This window comes from Anolis sagrei, chromosome X (genome assembly GCF_037176765.1).
Source record: "Anolis sagrei isolate rAnoSag1 chromosome X, rAnoSag1.mat, whole genome shotgun sequence".
NCBI lineage: Eukaryota > Metazoa > Chordata > Lepidosauria > Squamata > Dactyloidae > Anolis > Anolis sagrei.
This window is the reverse complement of record NC_090034.1, coordinates 89,643,943-89,665,551: the sequence shown is the minus strand read 5'-3', so window position 1 is coordinate 89,665,551 and position 21,609 is coordinate 89,643,943. Positions and strand designations below refer to the sequence as shown.

General features: G+C 43.9%; 1 protein-coding gene across 1 annotated transcript in view; it reads left to right on the top strand.

The window, feature by feature from the left end:
- The first annotated feature begins 16,285 nt into the window (after positions 1–16,285).
- Positions 16,286–21,609, top strand: part of LOC137094818 (uncharacterized) — a 47,362-nt gene continuing 42,038 nt past the window's right edge. Inside the window, exon 1 of the mRNA XM_067460680.1 lies at positions 16,286–16,644. Coding sequence (XP_067316781.1) covers positions 16,347–16,644 — 298 coding nt within the window. The 5' untranslated portion in view covers positions 16,286–16,346. The remainder of the gene's footprint in view (positions 16,645–21,609) is intronic.

The following is a 21,609-nucleotide window of genomic DNA, read 5'->3' as shown; positions in this document are numbered from 1 at the left end:
GGCAACAGCCAACAGAGAACTCTGGCGTGGGCTGATCCATAAGATCACAAAGAGTCGGAAGCGACTGAACAAATAAACAACAAACAACAAAGCCACCGCCCTGAGTTTGCAAGGCATGAGCAGGACTGTAAATGACAATGATTGCTGTAAGTTGCCATAAGTTGAAGCTGGCTTGGTGGTAAAAAAACAATACTTCGAAATATAATGGACTTGGAGCAGGCTCGTAGCCAGGATTTTGATTTGGGGGGGGGGGCAGAGTTTGATGGCGGGGGGGGGGGGGCTGAGTCTGAGTGAAAGAGGATCTTTTGTTTTGTTATCCCAATACCCCCATGCATATGGGATACATTGAGCATAGTGATCAGATCATGATATGAATAAACCTAACAGTTTAAATAATGTACCAGTAAGGCCTTCTCATGGACCACCCTTAGAATTTGGGGGGGGGGGGGGCTGAAGCCCCTCAAGTCCCCGTTCCCCCCCCCCCCCCGCTACATGCCTGACTTGGAGCCATACTTAGAGAAGAGTCATTGGAGTACTAGATTGGGGAGGGCTCTGTGTGTGTAGGCATGTAGCCAGGGGGGGGGGGGGCTCGGGGGGCTTCAGCCCCCCCCGAAATTTTCATGGTGGTTCGTGAAAAGGCCTTATTGGTGCATTATTTAAACTGTTATGTTTATTCATATCATGATCTGATCACCATACTCAATATATCCCATATGCATGGGGGTATTGGGGTAATGATACAAAAGGTTTGCTAGGCTAGACCCTCTTTCACTCAGACTCAGCCCCCCCCCCGAAACTCAGCCCCCCCCCCCCGAAACCCCCTCTGAAAAATTTTTTAGCCCCCCCCCCCCCCCCCCCCCCCGAAACGAAATCCTGGCTACGGGCCTGTGTGTGTGTGTCTGTTTGTCTCTCTGGGACTCAATTTACCAGTATGTGATATCTACAGAAAAACTAGGAAAAACACAGCCATTGCTAAGAGTCTCTAATTGCAAAATGGCATGTTCCCTCTTCTGATTTTGGGAAGTTCCAGAACAGGGGGCAGCCAAAATTCGGTACCAAAAACAGCGTGGGGTTTCCCTGAATTGCACGCCCCTACTACATGCCTCAGGCATAGTCTACTTGAAAGACACTATTTTCCCATAAGAGTCTGACGAATCTCTACAATACACAGGGGAGGCACATTTTTTTATCCCACAGCCTTCAAGGGTTGGTGAGAACTCTTTCCCTAGGGAAGTTAAGATGGCTGCTTTTTTGTTTTCCTTTCAGTAACAGGTTAAGACCTTTCTCTTTCAGTAAACTCTTGTAAAGTTATTTTAGGAAAAATGCATTTTGCACTGCTATATTGGTTTTCACCTGTTTTAAAATAAGATTTTAATTGGTTTTAATTCTGATCTTAATCTTAAATTTGCATGTTTTTCTGTATGATGTGCTTTGTTTAATTCTCTTTTTGTCAGCCACCTTGAGTCCTAGCCTGGGAGAAAGGTAGGATATAAATAAAGTAATGGATGATTTTTTTTCATGTCAGGAACAACTTGGGAAACTGCAAGTTGCTTTTGGTGTGAGAGAATTGGCTGTCTGCAAGGATGCTGCCCAGAGGACACCCGGATGTTTTGATGTTTTACCATCCTTGAGGAGGCTTCTCTCCAGGGCCGTAGCCAGAAAAAAATTTCGGGGAGGGTTGAAAATTTCAGGGGGGGGGGGAGTTTTGAAAATTTCGGGGGGGGGGGGTTGAAAATTTCAGGGGGGGGGAGTCGAAACCTGCCTCCTAGCTCTCATTGAAGCAAAAAGCACATCAGGGGGCAAAGCAGCCTTCAATAGCTTGCAGCTCCGCCCCTGTCAGCCACCTCCACCAAGTCTGGCCTCCTTAATGAGAGCATTCAACCCCCCTCCCCCCCCCCCCAGCTTGGTTGCTTTGCTACATTGGCTGTTGCTGCAAGTAATGACAGTGTGAATAAATTGTCAATATTTGCTTGAGATAGTGCTTGCAGTTCTGGAGGGACTCTTAATTTTTTGCGTCTCATAGACTTAGCATGGGGATTTGGTTAACCAGTTAAAATTCATGAGTAAACCAGGTTTATTTTTTTTAACCTGAAAAATTTAACCTATTGCACCACTGGGGGCCACTACAGCGATAGTAATTTTTCCTGATCTGTTGTGTTAACATTGTAGTTTTCTTATTCTAATAAATAATATATAATTCCTTATGTTAGTTACATCAATTTATTTATTTATATTGAAAACACACACACAGTCTTTGGCTCCATTATTTGATGTTTTACCATCCTTGTGGGAGGCTTCTCTCATGTCTCCATATGCGGAGCTGGAGCTGGCAGAGGGAGCTCATCTGTGCTCTCCCCGGATTCGAACCTCCGACCTGTCAGTCTTCAGTTCTGTTGGCACAGGGGTTTAACCCATTGCACCACTGCGGGCTCCAATGGATGGGTGGAAATGGAGAACAGAACCCAAGGTACCAGAGTGTTTTAGCCTGATGCTCTGGCTTCCAATAATTTACTGACAGCAACAGCCATTCATTTCAGTCTTTTAAAATTAAATGGGCAGGGGGAGAAAACTGTGCAAAAGCTAAGAAGGAGACAAGGTTATTTGGGAAATCTCGGTGGACTTGACTTGTATCCAGTCTGACCTGATCTGGCCCAGGACTTGAGGTTCCCCATCCCTACTCTTGGCAGTTCTTAAGACTTATAGAAACTTAATAGACTCTGGAGGTATTTGATGAGGGAAACATCAGCTTCATACAACTCTCATCTAGAAGAGCTTTGCCTCCCTTTACTTTTGGCATCTGAGAACACTGGGTTCTTTGAATAGACTTTTTGTATGCGAGGATTACTTTTTGAAAAACCTGGCTGCTCCTGTAAGGCCAATTCCCTCCTTAACATCTCCAGGGAGTCTCCAGCAAGCACCAACATGCTCTAATAATTTCCACAGTCCCTGACACCATGGCCATTTGGCCCTCTGACACCCCCCACCACAAATGCCAAGATATAAAGCACAGAGCAAAGACCCAACCCTCTCTTGCACAATGGACCCAGCTGTTTGGCCTAGAGCCCTCCGAGCTGGGATTCCCGCCCAGGCCTCAGCATTTCCCTTCACACAGCGCAGCTTTGTTCCGCAGGAGGCTTTGGGGAAGGCGGTGGGGGTGGCATTGAGCAGGCCAGATTTTAAAGAGCAGCTGTTTAAAATAAGAACAACCCCAGGCAAAATCGGAGATGGTAGCAGGCACAGCATTTGAGGAAATAGTGGTCTGTTGCAGAGCCCTTGTCACCTTTGATGGGTAACAGATTGGGGGTGGCACCTGGCATCCACTGGTCCAAATCTGTCTCCTTCCTAATGATCATCCCCAGAGGGAAATAGAAGCATGGAAAAGCTGCAGTGTTGAAGAGATGAGATAGTATCCTATTTTGAAAAATAGGGAAGTTTAGTCAGGGACCAATCTTCCCTTCCTTTGGAACTGCCTCCCATCATAAATAATGCTGACTAGCAAAACACTCATTTATTTTAGTGTGTTGTTCTACATGCTTATCACTGTGGGTAGGTGCCACCTCCAACTTGGCACCCAGAAGAGCTGTGCCTATGACAACACTCGCATTCTGAAATTGCTCTCTAAGCAGGCGGAAAAGAGAGGAGAAGAAGCACATTGTTACAGCATTACTGAAACAACAAGGCTCACATGTGCATCAAAACATGGGGGACAGCAAAGTGAGTGGCAGCAGAAGGAGGGAATAGTCCAGTTCTTCCAAATGCATACATTTAAGTCTTCCTTAACTTGGTGTTCTCCAAACATTTGGGATTCTGATGCTCATCCAGTCCAGCCACTTAAACCACAACATTCACCATCTCCAGCCACATGAGTAGTGATGGTGGTCTTAGTTCAATATATGTGAACTTCACCTGGGAATAGTGGTTCAATTAGTCCAATTCCACTCTGTAATAAAGCGGTTCTCAACCTGGGGGTTGCAACCCCTAGAGGGGTCGATCCACAATTTGTGAGGGGTTGTGCCACTGCCTCCTTCAGCCCCACCTCTGGGCCCCCTCTGCCAGCCACACTGCCAGCTGAGCCGCCTTCCCTTCTCTCACAGAGTGCTGGTATCATTTTTTTCTGCTCAGGAACTGATATCCAGGAACACATGTACTTATCTGAGACATAGTTGTATATGAATTTATTAGCACCTGGAACTGTTTAACTTATATCTAAATATGCTACAATTTCTTACCTGTTCTGTATTTGTCGGGACATGAGTCCTGTGTTCTTCCTGTCTATCTAAACAAAATTCTGTTAAATATGTTCATTGCATATCTCTAGACTGCTCAGGGATTATAGGGCAATTTACAACAAGTAAAAAACATTTAAAATAATTCATACAAAGATTAAGAACTAATAATATTTCCTTATTTCCAGCCTTTCCTCCAATCATTTCAGAATGGAGCATGTAGTTTTTCTTCCTTCCCACTTTAATTTCATAATAACAAATCTATGAGTTAGATTAGTAGAAAACAGTGACAGGCTCAAGAGTTTCATGGTGTACCAGACACTAGAACCTGGATCTCACAAGCCTCCATTCAACAATATAACCAGGTGATGGGCAACTTGTGGTCCTTCAGCTATTGCTATATTGCAGCTCCCATTGCTCTATGCCAACTTGGATAGTGATGAGGGATAATGGGATACGTTGTAGTCCATCAGTGTGTGGAGGTCCACACACCAACATTCCTCATCATTCGTTGTATTGGTTAAGGCTGCTGGGAATTGTAGTTCAACAGCATCAGCACATACTTTCGACTACAGAATAGTTTGAACCGTTTGACCGGGGATCACTTGATCAGGGACCACTTGACTTGGGATCACTGGATCAGGGACCACTTGACCAGGGACCACTTTGACCAGGGACCACTCTCCAACATTAGCACCAAAAAGGTTACAAATCAGTTGTTGGTCAACTTTAGATTCAGTTTGGTTATTTGGGGTGTTGATTCAGAAAATTGCACTGGATAGACTACATCAGCTCTAGTTTCTGATACAGAACATATGCCATCCAGTAGTTGACATCTGCTTGCCCACAGAAAACAGTATTTAATAAGTCTCGGCACTTTAAGAGGGTTTCGCAAGGCCAGTCGCTCTCGTTGCAACTGTGTAGTAATGGTGAGTCCACGGACCATATTTTAGTTCTTGTGGACTACTGGTGGTCCACGGACCACAGGTTAGGAACCATTGGACTAGAACAATGTGAACACAGTTTGGATAGGATGGGCAGTTTGAATAATCCCATTACCTGGTTCTGGGAAGCGTCTAACAGCTGTGGTTAGAGATTCATTGAGATTAATAACTAATAATATTTCCTTATTTCCAGACTTTCCTCCAATCATTTCAGAATTAACTAATCATTTAACAAATGATTAGTTAATTCATTAAGGTAATCATGATATTAAAAGTATGCTTCTTATAACTTTTTTCTTGTCTGCACTTTAAACATTACAGTCATAGTATATGTTCATCTACATAAGTCCCAGATTTGTGAACATGGTGGGGTAATTGTGGCAGGGATTTCTGAAGCAGGACCAGAAATTGTTTCCAGCCCTAGTTAAGGACAGTCAAAGATGAGTAACGTTAGGAGTTGTAGTCCAACAACATTTGGAAGGCCATACCTTCCTTCGCCCTGCCATGCTCATTTTCTGGATGCCATTTTGACTGAAGGGTAGAACAAAAATCCTACAAATGAATAAGTCAGCATTATAACAGAAACCAGTTATAAACATGTCATGGAAGAAGTGCCTTCGGCGGTGACTGTATGGACCTCCTGATATGATTATATTTGTGGTTCCCAGTATTCCTTGCCATTTGCTTGAATGACAAGGGCTGATGGGAGCTGCAGTCCAAAAATATCCCAAAAATGTCACTGCTGATAGGGTTGGATCCTAATTTAGTGGAACTTTATAAAACCAGGACAGAGACAAGGATCTGGCTATAAATTCTGTGCAAACAGACCAGTGGCTGGTTTTTCCATTGGTTTTCCTTTTGAAACTTCCTGACACAGAGACACTTATTGGTGCTTTTTTTCATGCAAGGAAAGGTGGTATACAGGCATGTAGCCGGGGGGGGGGGGGGGGGGCTTCAGCCCCCCCCCCCCCCAAATTCTCATGGTGGTTCGCGAAAAGGCCTTACTGGTGCATTATTATTATGTTTATTCATATCATGATCTGATAACCATGCTCAATATATCCCATATGCATGAGGGTATTGGGGTAATGATACATAAGGTTTGCTAGGCTAGACCCTCTTTCACTCAGACTCAGCCCTCCCCTCGAAACTCAGCCCCCCCCCGAGCCCCCCTGAAAAAAATTCAGCCCCCCCCCCCGAAACGAAATCCTGGCTACGGGCCTGGTGGTATATGTCAAATACATCTGTCCTAAAGTGTCAAAATAACTCCAATAAATGGAATTGCATCACAGAAGAAAGTCCACATCTGGAGATCCATCCTCCTGCTCCCTTGGATGTTTTTTGGACTCTATTGCTGGAAAAACATTGCCCCCTTCAGGCCGTATCCTAAATCTCCTGACAAACACTCCTGAATTTTACCCCCCACCCATCCCTTTTTTGTACAAATGAGCACAGCCATTAAAGGGAGCACATTTTTTTAAAGTAAAAGTAAAGAAGCTCCAAACTGAAACCCTATCTTTCAATCTGCTTTTGGTTTTCTGTGTTAACAGAGACATTGGATCGGTTTTCCTACTATACTTCGGAATGTAGCAGATGCAAAAATGTTAGTATACTGTCTTTTGACTGGATCATCAATTGGAATTGATTGATCACTATATACAAAAATGATGCTATATGAACCAAGAATTGTCTCTTGATTTCAGGAATGAATACACATGAAATCCTTGAGGCAATTGGGCCACCTGTAGTACAACCTTCCTCTTTTCTAACTGGGGTTGGATCTACACTGACATATAATCCAGTATCTCATCTGCTTTGAACTATCTGCTTTGAACTGGATTGTATGGATCTACACTGCCATATCAGGTAATCTGTGATCAGAAACTGGATTATATGGCAGAGTAGATACTGCCCGCCTCTCACTTTAAAAGCATTTCTGTCTTTTTTAGAGTGAGTCATGTCTTTGTATTACATTTTCAAAGTATGTCAGCTGCAATTTAGCCATCTTTCCTTTTAGTGATAGTTCAGACTTGATTGGGTCTAAGATCTATTTATGTTCTTAGCCTTCCATAATATCTGTTGAGATCTCCTCCAGCCTCCACAATAAAGTGACTCCTTTCCTGAAAGCTTTCTTAATTGTTCAGCTTTTTCAAGCATAGAAACTGGAAGTACTAATGTGTAGAATGAAGATTCCAAGTTTGGTAACTTTACATGTGAGGGTCTTCTCCACTCGTGCCACAGCTGGCCTTTCAAGGGTGCATCTTTGCATTACAAATTTTGCGGTTTATTTATTTTTATTTTGTTTGCTTTATTTTTTCCCTGCCTTTCTCCTTATGGGGACTCAAGGTGGCTGACAATCACACAACCTGGTCACAGCTTAATACACTTTAACAACAACAATAATAATAACAACAACAACAACAACAGCAACAACAACAACAATAATAATACACTTTATTTATATTCTGCTTTATCTTTCCAAAGGGACTCAAGGTGGATTACATTTTTACATATATAAGGCAAACATTCAGTGCCCTTTTTACACAGACAACAATGACATACAATACACAGCCTCTGGCATCTGGAGGCGATGCTCAACTCTGGCCATGGGGAGGTGTTTTTGTTCCATTTTTACTTGCTGAGGAGCCTGTTGTCCATAAACTCCAATTGCGTTACTGGCATGTCTGCATTGTGAGTCCTTTTACCTCCCCGCCGAGGCGGTACCTATTGTTCTACTCACACTACATGCTTTCAAACTGTTATGTTGGTAGAAGCTAGGGCTGATAGCTGGAGCTCACCCTGACTCTCGGCTTCGAACTGCTAAACCCTCCGATCATCAGATTTTCTGCAGGTAGTGGTTCTTAAAACAGAGCAAATAAAAAAGTATTAAAATTAAATAGTACTGTGTAGATTTAGGTTAAAATATAACAAATACAATTAAAATTACATTTAGAATTCAAAATCCTCCTTCCTTCCAGAACTCCACTGCTTAAACTGCTATGGTTCAGTGCTATGGAATTATAGTATTTGTAGTTTGGTTATCGCCTTTGTTTATTGATGTGCTGTGGGCTTGGCCTCATGTAAGCCGCACCGAGTCCCTTGGGGAGATGGTAGCGGGGTACAAATAAAGTTTTATTATATTATTATTATTTAGCAATAAGGCTAAAGAGCTTAATAAAACTAAAATCCTCATGATTCTATAGCATTGATACATCGCAGTTCAAGTAGTGTCAAACAGCATTAATTCTACAGTGTGGATCCACCCCAACTCATAACCTTTTCCTGATTTCAGTCTCTACACTAATTGATGTTTGAACCAAGGTATAGAAAATGTTTGCATTATTTCAGTGTTTTCTTCATAGCCAACTGTAACCTTCATTTTGCATTTTCTGGGACTACAACCCCAAGTATTCGTGGGCTAATGGTTGTGGTGGCTTGGAGATTCTGGTAGTTGTAGTCCCAATTTACACTTTTTATGAGTGTAGCCCTGAAAAAATTCCATATAGCAAGGATCAGGAACAACAGATGGGGAAGGTGCTTAGTGCTTACAAGGAGTGCTCCACCTGGCTGCCAGCATTACTTCTTCTATTTTCCTTCACTTCTTTTAGACTCTTGGGATCAATGTAGATTACAGAAGGAGGGCACAAGTTCCTGTATCAGGAGAAAAGCAGGAAAAAACAAACAAACAAACTCTTTCTCCCCAGCACTGAAAACAGACTCATTTTCTCAGTTTTGGGGAAAATAGATTATCTTGATTTATAGATGCTGTGTTTAGAAAGGGCTACTCAGCCAGCTTTAACCATGAATTTTAAACTCACATCTTATATTCACTATATTTTAATCTTTGTTAGCACTGTGGGTTAAACTGCCAGCTACAGAAAATGTGCTGTCGCACGCTGGGCCTGTGCATTAGACTGTAGACAGGACATAAATTCTGTGTGCCCAATGGGACGCCGGGGCTGCCTCAGATTTAAGGCCCTTGGATTCCCCCAAACAGAGTTCTGTAGAGGCTTAAAGTAAATCCCACAAAGTTCTTTATTGATGAAAACAAACAGGTACTTTAACGGTTTTCTTAACAGTCTATAGGCTCTTTCAGTCTTGTCCACTGGGAACAGGCACTATCTTCTTAACTGTAATTAACTAATGGGGAAATCCTAACTTCTAATCTGGGCAGTCTGTACTTGCCTCTGTTGACGTGGAGCCCCTGCACCCGGTACCAACTGCGTCTGGCTTCTGCGAGAGACCCTTATCAGACAGAGCTTTGTAGACATCCAGAGAAAAAGAAGGAGTTCAGGTTGCTGTGATGGCCGGCTGAAGTCCCTCAGCCAAGCTGTGGGCCTTTTCTCCCCTGCCAAGCTGTAGGCTGTAGGCTGAATATCTCCCCGGCCAAGCCGTAGAAGACGAAGCTTTCTACAGGAGCTACTTCATTTTATGTCCTGTGCGAAAGGCTTCTCTGTGAGAACTGACTCAAAAAGGCTCCTATTCCCTCCAAAACTCAAAAAGGGGCGGGACCAGGGAACCTAACTATAATTGGCAGGTGGCTTACCCTATGATTGCAGCCTATAACAGGAAGCCACCCTGCTGCAAAATCCCAAGCCAGGGATTGCAAACAAACATTAACTGCAAAGCAAACAAAATAGGAGCTCCTGGTACAGCTGTACCAGCACAGAAAATCTTCCCAACCAGATGGTTGGCAGTTCAAGCTGTGGGTGGGGTGAGCTCCCACTGTCAAACCTAGCTTCTGCTTACCTAGGGGTTCGAGAATAGCAATGTGAGTAGATAAATAGGTACCACTGTGGCGGGGAGGTAAAATGCACCCCTGGAGACATGCTGGCAATTTGATCAGGAAGCTGGACAACAGGCTCCTCAGCATGGAAAAATGGAACAACAGCACCTCCCCATGGCCGAGGCAAGCATAGCCTCCAGATACCGGAAATGAAAAAGAGGGAAGCCTTGCCATTGTGTATGTATTGTCTGTCTTTGTTAATTGTTTAACAGCATTGAATGAATGGGTTTCAAGCTACATACAAATTCAACTTAAGAACAAATAGTACCATTTCATTATCTGGGCAGAGGCCACAAGGGGGTGCTAAAAAGAGAAGGATCATCATCAAAATCTTCTTCTTCTTCTTCTTCTTCTTCTTCTTCTTCTTCACCTTCTCCTTCTCCTTCTCCTTCTCCTTCTCCTTCTCCTTCTCCTTCTCCTTCTCCTTCTCCTTCTCCTTCTCCTTCTCCTTCTCCTTCTCCTTCATTTATTTATTTATATCCTGCCAATATCTCCCAAAAGGAATTCGGGGTGGCTTACAAGGCACTACAAGTGTAGTATATAACATAAATGGTACATGAGAATAAAAACAATATCCCATGGAGATATAAAAACAACCACTAATCTAGTGTTTCTCAACCTGGGGGTTGGGACCCCTAAGGGAGTTGCGAGGGGGTGTTAGAGGGGTCACCAAAGACTATCAGAAAACAGTTTTTTCTGTTGGTCATGGGGGTTCTGTGTGAGAAATTTGGCTCAATTCTATAATTCGTGGGGTTCAGAATGCTCTTTGATCGTAGGTGAACTATAAATCCCAGCAACTACAACTCCCAAATGTCAAGGTCTATTTCCCCCAAACTCCACCATTGTTCACATTTGGGCATATAGAGTATTGGTGCCAAGTTTGGTCCAGATTCATCATTGTTTGAGTCTGCAGTGCTCTCTGGATGTAGGTGAACTACAACTCCAAAACTCAAGGTCAATGCCCACCAAACCCTTCCAGTATTTTCTCTTGGTCGTGGGAGTTCTGTGTGCCAAGACTGATTCAATTCTATCGTTGGTGGAACTACAACTCCCAAATGACAAAATCAATTCCCTGCCACCCCCCCCCCCCCCCAATCCCACCAGTATTAAAATTTGGGCGTATTGGATATTTTTGCTAAATTTGGTCCAGTGAATGAAAATACATTCGGCATATTGGAAATGTACATTACGATTCATAACAGTAGCAAAATTGCAGTTATGCAGTAGCAACGGAAATAATTTTATGGTTGGGGGTCACCACAACATGAGGAACTGTGTTAAGGGGTTGTGGCATTCGGAAGGTTTAGAAACACTGCAGTAGTCCATTTGGGGGGTGGTGGTGGTGGTGGTGGTGGTGAAGGAATTAAACAATTTCCCCGTTTCCCTGTTATTCTCCCCACCCATGTTGCCATCATCATAACAACCATTGTTTATATGGGAAAGGAGGAGGGGGGGGGGCGGCGGAAATAACCAGTGAAAATGGGGACAATGGTTTTCCACCTTTGACTTGTTCCCTGGATTTGAACTGCCCCACCTTTCATTCAGCAAGTTAAGGAGCTCAGCGGTTTAACCCGCTGCACCAACAGGGAGCCTATGCTATGATATAGTAAACATGACCTTGGAGGTATCTACAGATAACACCGGCTTAGAAATGGAGATGAGCGCCACCACCAGGCATGGGCAAACTTGGGCCATCCAGGTGTTTTGGATTTCAACTCCCACAACAGCCTCGGGTCCCTTCCTTTCCCCCCTCAGCCGCTTAAGGAAAGGACCTGAGGCTGTTGGGAATTGTGGGAGTTGAAGTCCAAAACATCTGGCAGGCTGAAGTTAAACCATTTCCCTGTTTTTCTGTTATTCCCGTTGTGGAAACAACCATCATTTATGATATGGGAAGGGTGAACAATAACCTGTGAAAACTGGGAAAATGGTTTTCTTCTTTCAACTCACCCTGCCCCGACCCCCATAAAATGGACTATCCTTCTCTCTCTAGCGCCTCCTAATGGCTTAAGCCTGGATAATGGAACAGTACCTAAAATATTATTTCTTTGATCCCCCTCCCCCCAGTTTAAGCGGCTGAGGGGGAAAAGGAAGGGGCCCGAGGCTGTTAGGAATTGTGGGAGTTGAAATCCAAAATGAATCATAGAATCATAGAATCAAAGAGTTGGAAGAGACCTCATGGGCCATCCAGTCCAACCCCCTGCCAAGAAGCAGGAATATTGCATTCAAATCACCCGACAGATGGCCATCCAGCCTCTGTTTAAAAGCTTCCAAAGAAGGAGCCTCCACCACACTCCGGGGCAGAGAGTTCCACTGCTGAACGGCTCTCACAGTCAAGAAGTTCTTCCTCATGTTCAGATGGAATCGCCTTTCCTGCAGTTTGAAGCCATTGTTCCGTGTCCTAGTCTCCAAGGAAGCAGAAAACAAGCTTGCTCCCTCCTCCCTGTGGCTTCCTCTCACATATTTATACATGGCTATCATATCTCCTCTCAGCCTTCTCTTCTTCAGGCTAAACATGCCCAGCTCCTTAAGCCGCTCCTCATAGGGCTTGTTCTCCAGACCTTTTATCATTTTAGTCGCCCTCCTCTGGACACATTCCAGCTTGTCAATATCTCTCTTGAATTGTGGTGCCCAGAATTGGACACAATATTCCAGGTGTGGTCTAATGAAAGCGGAATAGAGGGGTAGCATTACTTCCCTGGATCTAGACACTATGCTCCTATTGATGCAAGCCAAAATCCCATTGGCTTTTTTGCCACCACATCACATTGTTGGCTCATGTTTAACTTGTTGTCCACGAGGACAAATGCCTAGAGGGCCGAAATTTGCCCATGTTTGGTTTAATCTTTTGTGTTTTAATGTCTAATTTTATATTGTTGTGTTGCTGTTATATTGTTTTGCATTTTATGTATTTTATTTTCTGATTTTATTATGTTTCTGTGTTATATTGTTGTGTATTGTATTGATGGGCGTTGCCTCATGTAAGCTGCACCGAGTCCCCTTGGGGGACATGGAGCGGGGTATAAATAAAGTATTATTATTATTATTATTATTATTATTATTATTATTATTTAACTCCTTCAAACTCTCCCCTCCCCATGGACTATCCTTCTCTCTCTAGTGCCCCCTTGTGGCCTCTGCGCAGATAATAGAACAGTACCTACAATTAGGTTCTTGTGGGTTTTTTCGGGCTATAGAGCCATGTTCTAGAGGCATTTCTCCTGACGTTTCGCCTGCATCTATGGCAAGCATCCTCAGAGGTAGTGAGGTCTGTTGGAATTAGGACAATGGGTTTATATATCTGTGGAATGGTTGGGGTGGGACAAGGAGCTCTTCCCTGCTGCAGTTAGGTGTGAATGTTTAGCTGATCACCTTCATTAGCATTTGAAGGCCTGCCTGAGCCTGGGAAAATCTCTTGCTGGGAGGTGTTAATCTGTGCCTGGTTGTTTCCTCTCTGTTGTTTTGCTGTTATAATCTTAAAATATAATTTGCTGTTATAATCTAAAATTATAACAGCAAAACAACAGAGAGGAAACAACCAGGAACAGATTAACACCTCCCAGCAAGAGATTTTCCCAGGCTCAGGCAGGCCTTCAAATGCTAATGAAGGTGATCAGCTGAAACATTCACACCTAACTGCAGCAGGGAAGAGCTCCTTGCCCCACCCTGGTCTTTCCACAGATATATAAACCCATTGTCCTAATTCCAACAGACCTCACAACCTCTGAGGATGCTTGCCATAGATGCAGGCGAAACGTCAGGAGAAATGCCTCTAGAACATGGCTCTATAGCCCGAAAAAAACCCACAAGAACCTAGTGATTCCAGCCATGAAAGCCTTCGACTGTACCTACAATTAACAGAACTCAAACAACTGGAAATCTCAAGTAAATGGGGGGAGAAGTGGGGGGGGGGGGAATCAAATAAAACATATTTTGAATAAACATTTAAATAATTAGGTTTATTTTTATATAATTAATATGTTTTTATTTCCAACTAGCCATCCCCTGCCACACATTGCTGTGGCCCAGTCTGTGTATATGCGTTTTAGGTGTGTATATATTTGTGTATATGTGTTTGCGTATATATATGTAGTTTTGGGCATGCGTTGCAATGTAATTTTTGGGTTTTTTGGCTTTTTAAGTCTCTTCTGCTGTGTTTTCCCGAGTTTTGATGGGTGATGGTCACTCATTGGCCTGATAGGTATATTGTGTCTAAATTTGGTGTCAATTCGTCCAGCGGTTTTTGAGTTATGTTAATCCCACAAAGAACATTACATTTTTATTTGTATAGAACTAGCTGTTCCCTGCCACGCATTGCTGTGGCCCAGTCTGTTGATATGGAAAATAAAGTAATGAGAAAGTGTTGGTTTCTAAAATACGTGATGTCTTTATGCTTGTGGGTAAACAGTATTTCTTGCTGTTTCTTTGTCAGTGTTGACGTGGAGAGTGTCTGGTTTGCCCACTCTGGAACATGCAACATATCATTGTCCTTCTTTAGGGGTCCCTTTTAAGTCTATGATACTATATGTGTGTGTGTATGAATTATATCTATCTATCTATCTATCTATCTATCTATATCTATGGCTGGATGGCTCTTTGTCAGGAGGGCTTTGATTACGTTTTCTTGCCCTGATGAAGGGCGTTGGATTGGATGGCCTTAATCATTTTCCGTTGGTCATGGGGGTTCAGTGTGGGAAGTTTTCCCCAATTCTGTCATTCGTGGGGTTCAGAATGCTCTTTGATTGTAGGTGAACTGCGAATCCCAGTGACTACAACTCCCAAATGTCAAGGTCTATTTCCCCCAAACCCCATCTGTGTTCATACCTTGGGAAGTCGGATCTGGCCACGGTGGTCCATGCTCTTGTCACATACCGACTGGATTACTGCAACGCACTCTACGTGGGGTTGCCTTTGAAGACTGCTCGGAAACTCCAACTAGTCCAGCGGGAGGCAGCCAGATTGCTCACCGGAGCGGCATACAGGGAGCATACCACCCCCCTGTTATGCCAGCTCCACTGGCTGCTGATCCAATTCCGAGCACAATTCAAGGTGCTGGTTTTGACCTACAAAACCCTATACGGTTCCGCCCAGTGTATCTGTCCGAACGGATCTCCCTCTACATCCCACCTCGGAGTCTAAGATCTTCTGGGGAGGCCCTGCTCTCGACCCCGCCTTTATCACAAGTGAGACTGGCGGGGACGAGGAGCAGGGCCTTCTCGGTAGTGGCCCCCCACCTGTGGAACTCACTCCCCGGGGAGATCAGATCAGCGACTTCCCTTCTCTCATTCAGGAAAAAGCTGAAAACTTGGATGTGGGACCAGGCTTTTGGAAACTCTGGCAGCTAAAAAGAAAGACCATAATGATGGGCAAATAATGACGAAACGTATTGGACCTATGGAACTCGAAACACTGACCATGAGACTGTTTATTATTGTGCTATTGTGTTATATATTGATGTTTTTAATCTGTTAATTGTTTAATTATGTTAATTGTTTTATATATGTATGTATTTGGATAAGGGCATCGAATTGTGCCTTCTTTTTGTAAGCCGCCCTGAGTCCCCCCTTGGGGGTGAGAAGGGCGGGGTATAAGTAGCAGAAATAAATAAATAATAAATATTTGGGCGTATTGAGTGCTTGTGCCAAGTTTGGTCCAGATACATCATTGTCTGAGTCCACAGTGCTCTCTAGATGTAAGTGAACTACAACTCCAAAACTCAAGGTCAATGCTCACCAAACCCTTCTAGTGTTTTCTGTTGGTCACGGGAGTCCTGTGTGGCAGGTTTGGTTCAATTCCATCATTGGTAGAGTTCAGAATGCTCTTTGATTGTAGATGAACTATAAATCCCAGCAGCTACAACTCCCAAATGACAAAATCATAATTTTTTGAGTGATGGTCACTCCTGGTGTTGTGAGACGTTTTGTTGCCAAATTTGGTGTGATTTCGTTCATTGGTTCTTTTGTTTTTAAGGTACCCATTATGCACAGAGCATTTATATATATATAGATTACAGATTCATAAAAAGTGAAACAAATCTATATACATCTATATATGTATGAACCAATATAATACTTTCTAACATCTATACCAGGCATGGGCAAACTTGGGCCCTCCAGGTGTTTTGGACTTCAACTCCCGGTAGGCTGTTAGGAATTGTGGGAGTTGAAGTCCAAAACACCTGGAGGGCCCAAGTTTGCCCATGCCTGATCTATACAATATTTTTGGTTATGCCCTTCCCTCCTCTCACCCCTTCCAAATGAGTTAGGCTTATTTTAATAGTAACTCTCACGCAACCAGAAACTGCCGGTTAACTGAGAGTCTACAAAGCATTGGCTTGGCCTTGCAAGAGCGAGCATTAGCTGCCATCCGCTGTGAAAGGGTGTGTACATTTCTATGTTGTTTTGGACGCTGCTGAGGGGGCCGCGCCAGAGAGGATCTGCGTGGAAGCCCTTCTCCCACTCGCGGCTCAAGACCCGACCCACTCGCGTGGGGAGGCGACTCAGGCAAGGCTCGGGTCTATCTTCGCCTTGGGCGCCCCACAGGCAAGCCCTCCCCACGCCCAGCCCGGTGGGCGGTGTCCCCGTGGGAAGAGGGAACACGATTCCTCGTGGGCCGAGCAACGGAAGGGGAGAAGGAGCCACAAACGCCGCGCGTGGATCGTTCCTTCCTTGCTCCGCTTCGGAAAAGGCGAGTAAGTTCAAGGCGAGTGTGGGGCTGGGGAGGTGGGGGGGCCTCTCCTTCCCATAGTTAGTTAACACCCACTTGCTTACTGGGTTTGTTGCCATGAGCCAAACCCTGTTGCCTTTTGGGATCTGTGCAATTCGAGCCCTTTAACTCCCCAGGTTCCATGTTGCAGACTGCTGGGCTTTGTAGTTTGGTGAGACTGAGACATCAAAAAAACAAAAACAAAAAAAACCCCTTGCAAAACGACCATTGCTAGGATTCCACAGCCTTGAGTCAAAGCTGTTGTCAAACTGCATGAATTATCGAGCCGTTCAGCAGTGGAACTCTCTGCCCCGGAGTGTTGAGGAGTCTCCTTCTTTGGAAGTCTTAAACAGAGGCTGGATGTATTGTCAAAGGCTTTCATGGGTTGTTGTAGGTTTTTTCGGGCTATATGGCCGTGGTCTAGAGGCATTCTCTCCTGACGGCTGGATGGCCATCTGTCGGGGGTGGTTTGAATGTAATTTTCCTGCTTTTTGGCAGGGGATTGGACTAGATGGTTCACGAGGTCTCTTCCAACTCTATGATTCTATTATTTGAGGCCTAAACGAGCACTATGCTGTTGAACTTGCTGACTGAAAGGTCACAGATTCAAATCCGGAGCGCTGCATGAGCTCCCACTGTTAGCCTCAGCTTCTGTCAACCTAGCAGTTCAAAAACAAAGCCCCCAGTGGTGCAATGGGTCAATCCCTTGTGCCGGCAGGACGGACTTGGAGGTTCAAATCCGGGGAGATCATGGATGAGCTCCCTCTGTCAGCTTCAGCTCCCCATGAGAGGACAGGAGAGAAGCCTCCCCCAAGGATGGTAAAACTTCAAAACATCTGGACGTCCGCTGGGCAGCGTCTTTGCAGGTGGCCAATTCTCTCACACCAAAAGGGACTTGCAATTTCTCAAGTCGCTCCTGACACGAAAAAAAGAATCAAAAACATGCAAATGTGAGTAGATCAATAGGTACTGCTCTGGTAGGAAGGTAACCGCACTCCATGCAGTCCACCAGTGTTCACATTTGGGCATATTGAGTATTTGTGCCAAGTTTGGTCCAGATCCATCATTGTTTGAGTCCACAGTGCTCTCTGGATGAAGGTGAACTACAAATCCAAAAGTCCAGGTCAATGCCCACCAAACCCTTCCAGTATTTTCTCTTGGTCATGGGAGTTCTGTGTGCCAAGTTTGGTTCAATTCCATCATTGGTGGAGTTCAGAATGCTCTTTGATTGTAGGTGAACTATAAATCCCAGCAACCACAACTCCCAAATGATGATGCTCCTTCTTTGGAAACTTTTAAACAGAAGCTGGATGGCCATCTGTTGGGGGTGCTTTGAATGCAATTGTCCTGCTTCTTGGCAGGGGGTTGGACTAGATGGCCCATGAGGTCTCTTCCAACTCTATGATTCTATGATTCATCCCTGCTGGAATGGGGGAGGAAAGCCCTTCCAGGGTCTCCAAGATCACATTGAGATCTTGTGGGGGAGATCTGCTCTGTTGGAGTCATCCCAGGGCTTGCCTTGTTTTGCTTGGTCAAAAGTCTCTGCCTCTGTAAGAGCTCTCGGATAGGAAACAAGTCAACAGGTGAAGCCTTGAACTATCACATTACACTCTGGGAAAGACTTCTCCTGTGCAGTGTTTCCACACCGGGAGTGGGGGGTGGGAATGACATGCATCAGCGTTTCTCAACCTTCCTAATGCCGCGACCCCTTAATACATTTCCTCATGTTGTGGTGACCTCCGACCATAAAATTACGAGGGTTGAATGAAAAGTAATGCCTATACCTTCATTACTTGGGTTTGGATGGGAATCTATATAAATACAAATGTAATGTTCGTTTATGGGATTAACATAACTCAAAAACCACTGGATGAATTGACACCAAATTTGGACACAATATACCTATCAGGCCAAAAAGTGACCATCACTCATAAAAACATTGAAAAACATAGCAGAAGAGACTTAAAAAGCCAAAAATTAAAAAATGCATTACAACGCATGCGCAAAACTACCTATGTAAACGCACACACACACATATATGCACATATACATAAATATACACACATAAAACACATATACGCAGACTGGGCCACAACAATGCATGGCAGGGGACAGCTAGTATTTTAATAAATCAAATGCAGAAATAATCCTTAGAATTGGGTTGTTGTAGGTTTTTCGGGCTATATGGCCATGTTCTAGAGCAGTGTTTCTCAACATTCCTAATGACACAACCCCTTAATACAGTTCCTCATGTTGTGGTGGCCCCCAAAAATAACATTATTGTTGTTGCTACTTCATAACTGTAATTTTGCTCCTGTTATGAATCGTCATGTAAATATCTGATATGCAGAATGTATTTTCATTCACTGGACCACATTTGGCACAAATACCCAATATGCCCAAATTTGAATACTGGTGGGATTTGGAGGGGCGGGATTGATTTTGTCATTTGGGAGTTGTACTTGCTGGAATTTATAGTTCACCTTCAATCAAAGAGCATTCTGAACTCCACCAATGATGGAATTGAACCAATCTTGGTGCACAGAACTCACATGACCAACAGAAAATACTGGAAGGGTTTGGTGGTCACTGACCTCGGTGGTTGCTGTCACAGGACATCCAACTCTTTGTTTGTCACGCAAGTCAGATGTTCCCACCTCAACATCTTTAAATTTACTCTCCCAACGATGCACAGTACTCACTACCTCTGAGGATGCTTGCCATAGATGCAGGCAAAACATCAGGAGAGAATACCTCTAGAACATGGCCATATAGCCCGAAAAAACCTACAACAACCCAGTGATTCCAGCCATGAAAGCCTTTGACAATACAAATCCTTAGAATGTGCTCTTGAACTACCACTATTCACTTTTCCACATATCACCAGACAATTGGATACATTTCTGCCAACAATCAACAAGTTTTCTGAAGCCGTCACCAAAGAAGTCGACACTGTTTCTGCAACTCATTGTACACAGATCTTCCGATAGCCAAGCAAAGCAATAATATGACCCACACGTTCTTGTGAAATGCCGATTATGCTTGAAATTTCTCTCTGAGTGATACGATGATCGTCCTAAATCAATCTGTCAACCTTTTGCTTGTGAAACTCTGTGGTTGCTGTCACAGGACATCCACCTCTTAGTTTGTTACACAAGTCAGATGTTCCCGCCTCAACATCTTTAAACTTACTCGCCCAACGATGCACAGTTCTCACATCCACACAATCACCATAAACAGCTTGCATGCTTTGATGAATCTTCTTTGGGGTGACATCTTCTGCTGTCAAGAATTCAATGATTGCACGTTGCTTAAGTCGCATTCACTGACCGTCTGCACAGGGTTTCATACTGTGCACTTTAACAACACAACCATTCAATGCTAAGGCTTTGCGCCAAAATGGAACTGTAGAGGAGAGTCTACTGAACAAGCCAGTGCCTGTCGCATACCAGTACTGCCATCTGTTGAGGAGTTACGAAGGTGGAGGCATTATTTTCATTCAACCCTCATATTTTCGTTGCTGCTTCATACCGTAATTTTGCTACTGTTATGAATCATCATGTAAATATCCAAAATGCAGGTTGTTTCTTCGTTCACTGGACCAAATTTGGCACAAATACCCAATATGCCCACATTTCAATACTGGTGGAGTTGGAGCAGATTGATTTTGTCATTTGGGAGTTGTGGTTGCTGGGATTGATAGTTCACCTACAATCAAAGAGCATTCTGAACCCCACCAATGATGGAATTGAACCAAATTCCACAGACCTCCCATGACCAACAGAAAATACTGGAAGGGTTTGGTGGACATTGACCTGGACTTTTGGAGTTGTAGTTCACCTATATTCAGAGAACACTGTGGACTCAAACAATGATGGACCTGGACCAAACTTGGCACAAATACTCAATATGCCCAAATATGAAAACTAGTGGACTGCATGGAGTGAGGTTACCTTCCTACCAGAGCGGTACCTATTGATCTACTCACATTTGCATGTTTTTGATTTTTTTTGTGTGTGTCAGGAGCGACTTGAGAAATTGCAAGTCACTTTTGGTGTGAGAGAATTGGCCACCTGCAAAGACGTTGCCCGGTGGACGTCCAGATGTTTTGATGTTCTACCATCCTTGTGGGAGGCTTCTCTCCTGTCCCCTTATGGGAAGCTGAAGCTGACAGAGGGAGCTCATCCATGCTTTCCCCAGATTTGAACCTACAACTCGGCACAAGGGATTAACCCATTGCACCACTGGGGGCTCCGTTTTTGTACTGCTAGGTTGGCAGAAGCCGAGGCTAACAGCGGGAGCTCATGGCGCTCTCAGGATTTGAATCTGTGACCTTTCAGTCAGCAAGTTCAACAGCATAGTGCTCGTTTAGGCCTAGAATAATAGAATCATAGAATCATAGAGTTGGAAGAGACCTCATGAACCATCCAGTCCAACCCCCTGCCAAGAAGCAGGAAAATCACATTCAAAGCATCCCCGACAGATGGTCATTCAGCCTCTGTTTAAAAGCCTCCAAAGAAGGAGCTTCCAAATATATTGGAAGATATATTTTTAGCCTCACATATCTCCATGGACAATAAATATAATTAGCAAGGAATTAAACTCAAATTTATATACTATTATGGCCTGTGCACTGTGCATGGGAGCCAAAGGATTTATCTGGGGGGTTGTTATTATTACACCTATCTGGACCGATAAGGTAGCTGTGTTATTGATCACATATTAGTCTCTCCAGAATTTTTTCCTGTAGTAAATACCTCTAAAAACCTGGAATGCACAGAAACACTGGCTCAACTTCTTTCCTGCAGAATTAGCTGATGTCAACAAAACACTGTGTCTTTCTCACATACCATGTGACTGGAATATGAAATTAGTGCATAACTGATGGCAGTGGCTGTCACGAGATGTGGTGACCATGTGGCTTGTTTAAATGGCTCGTAAGCTCATGTGG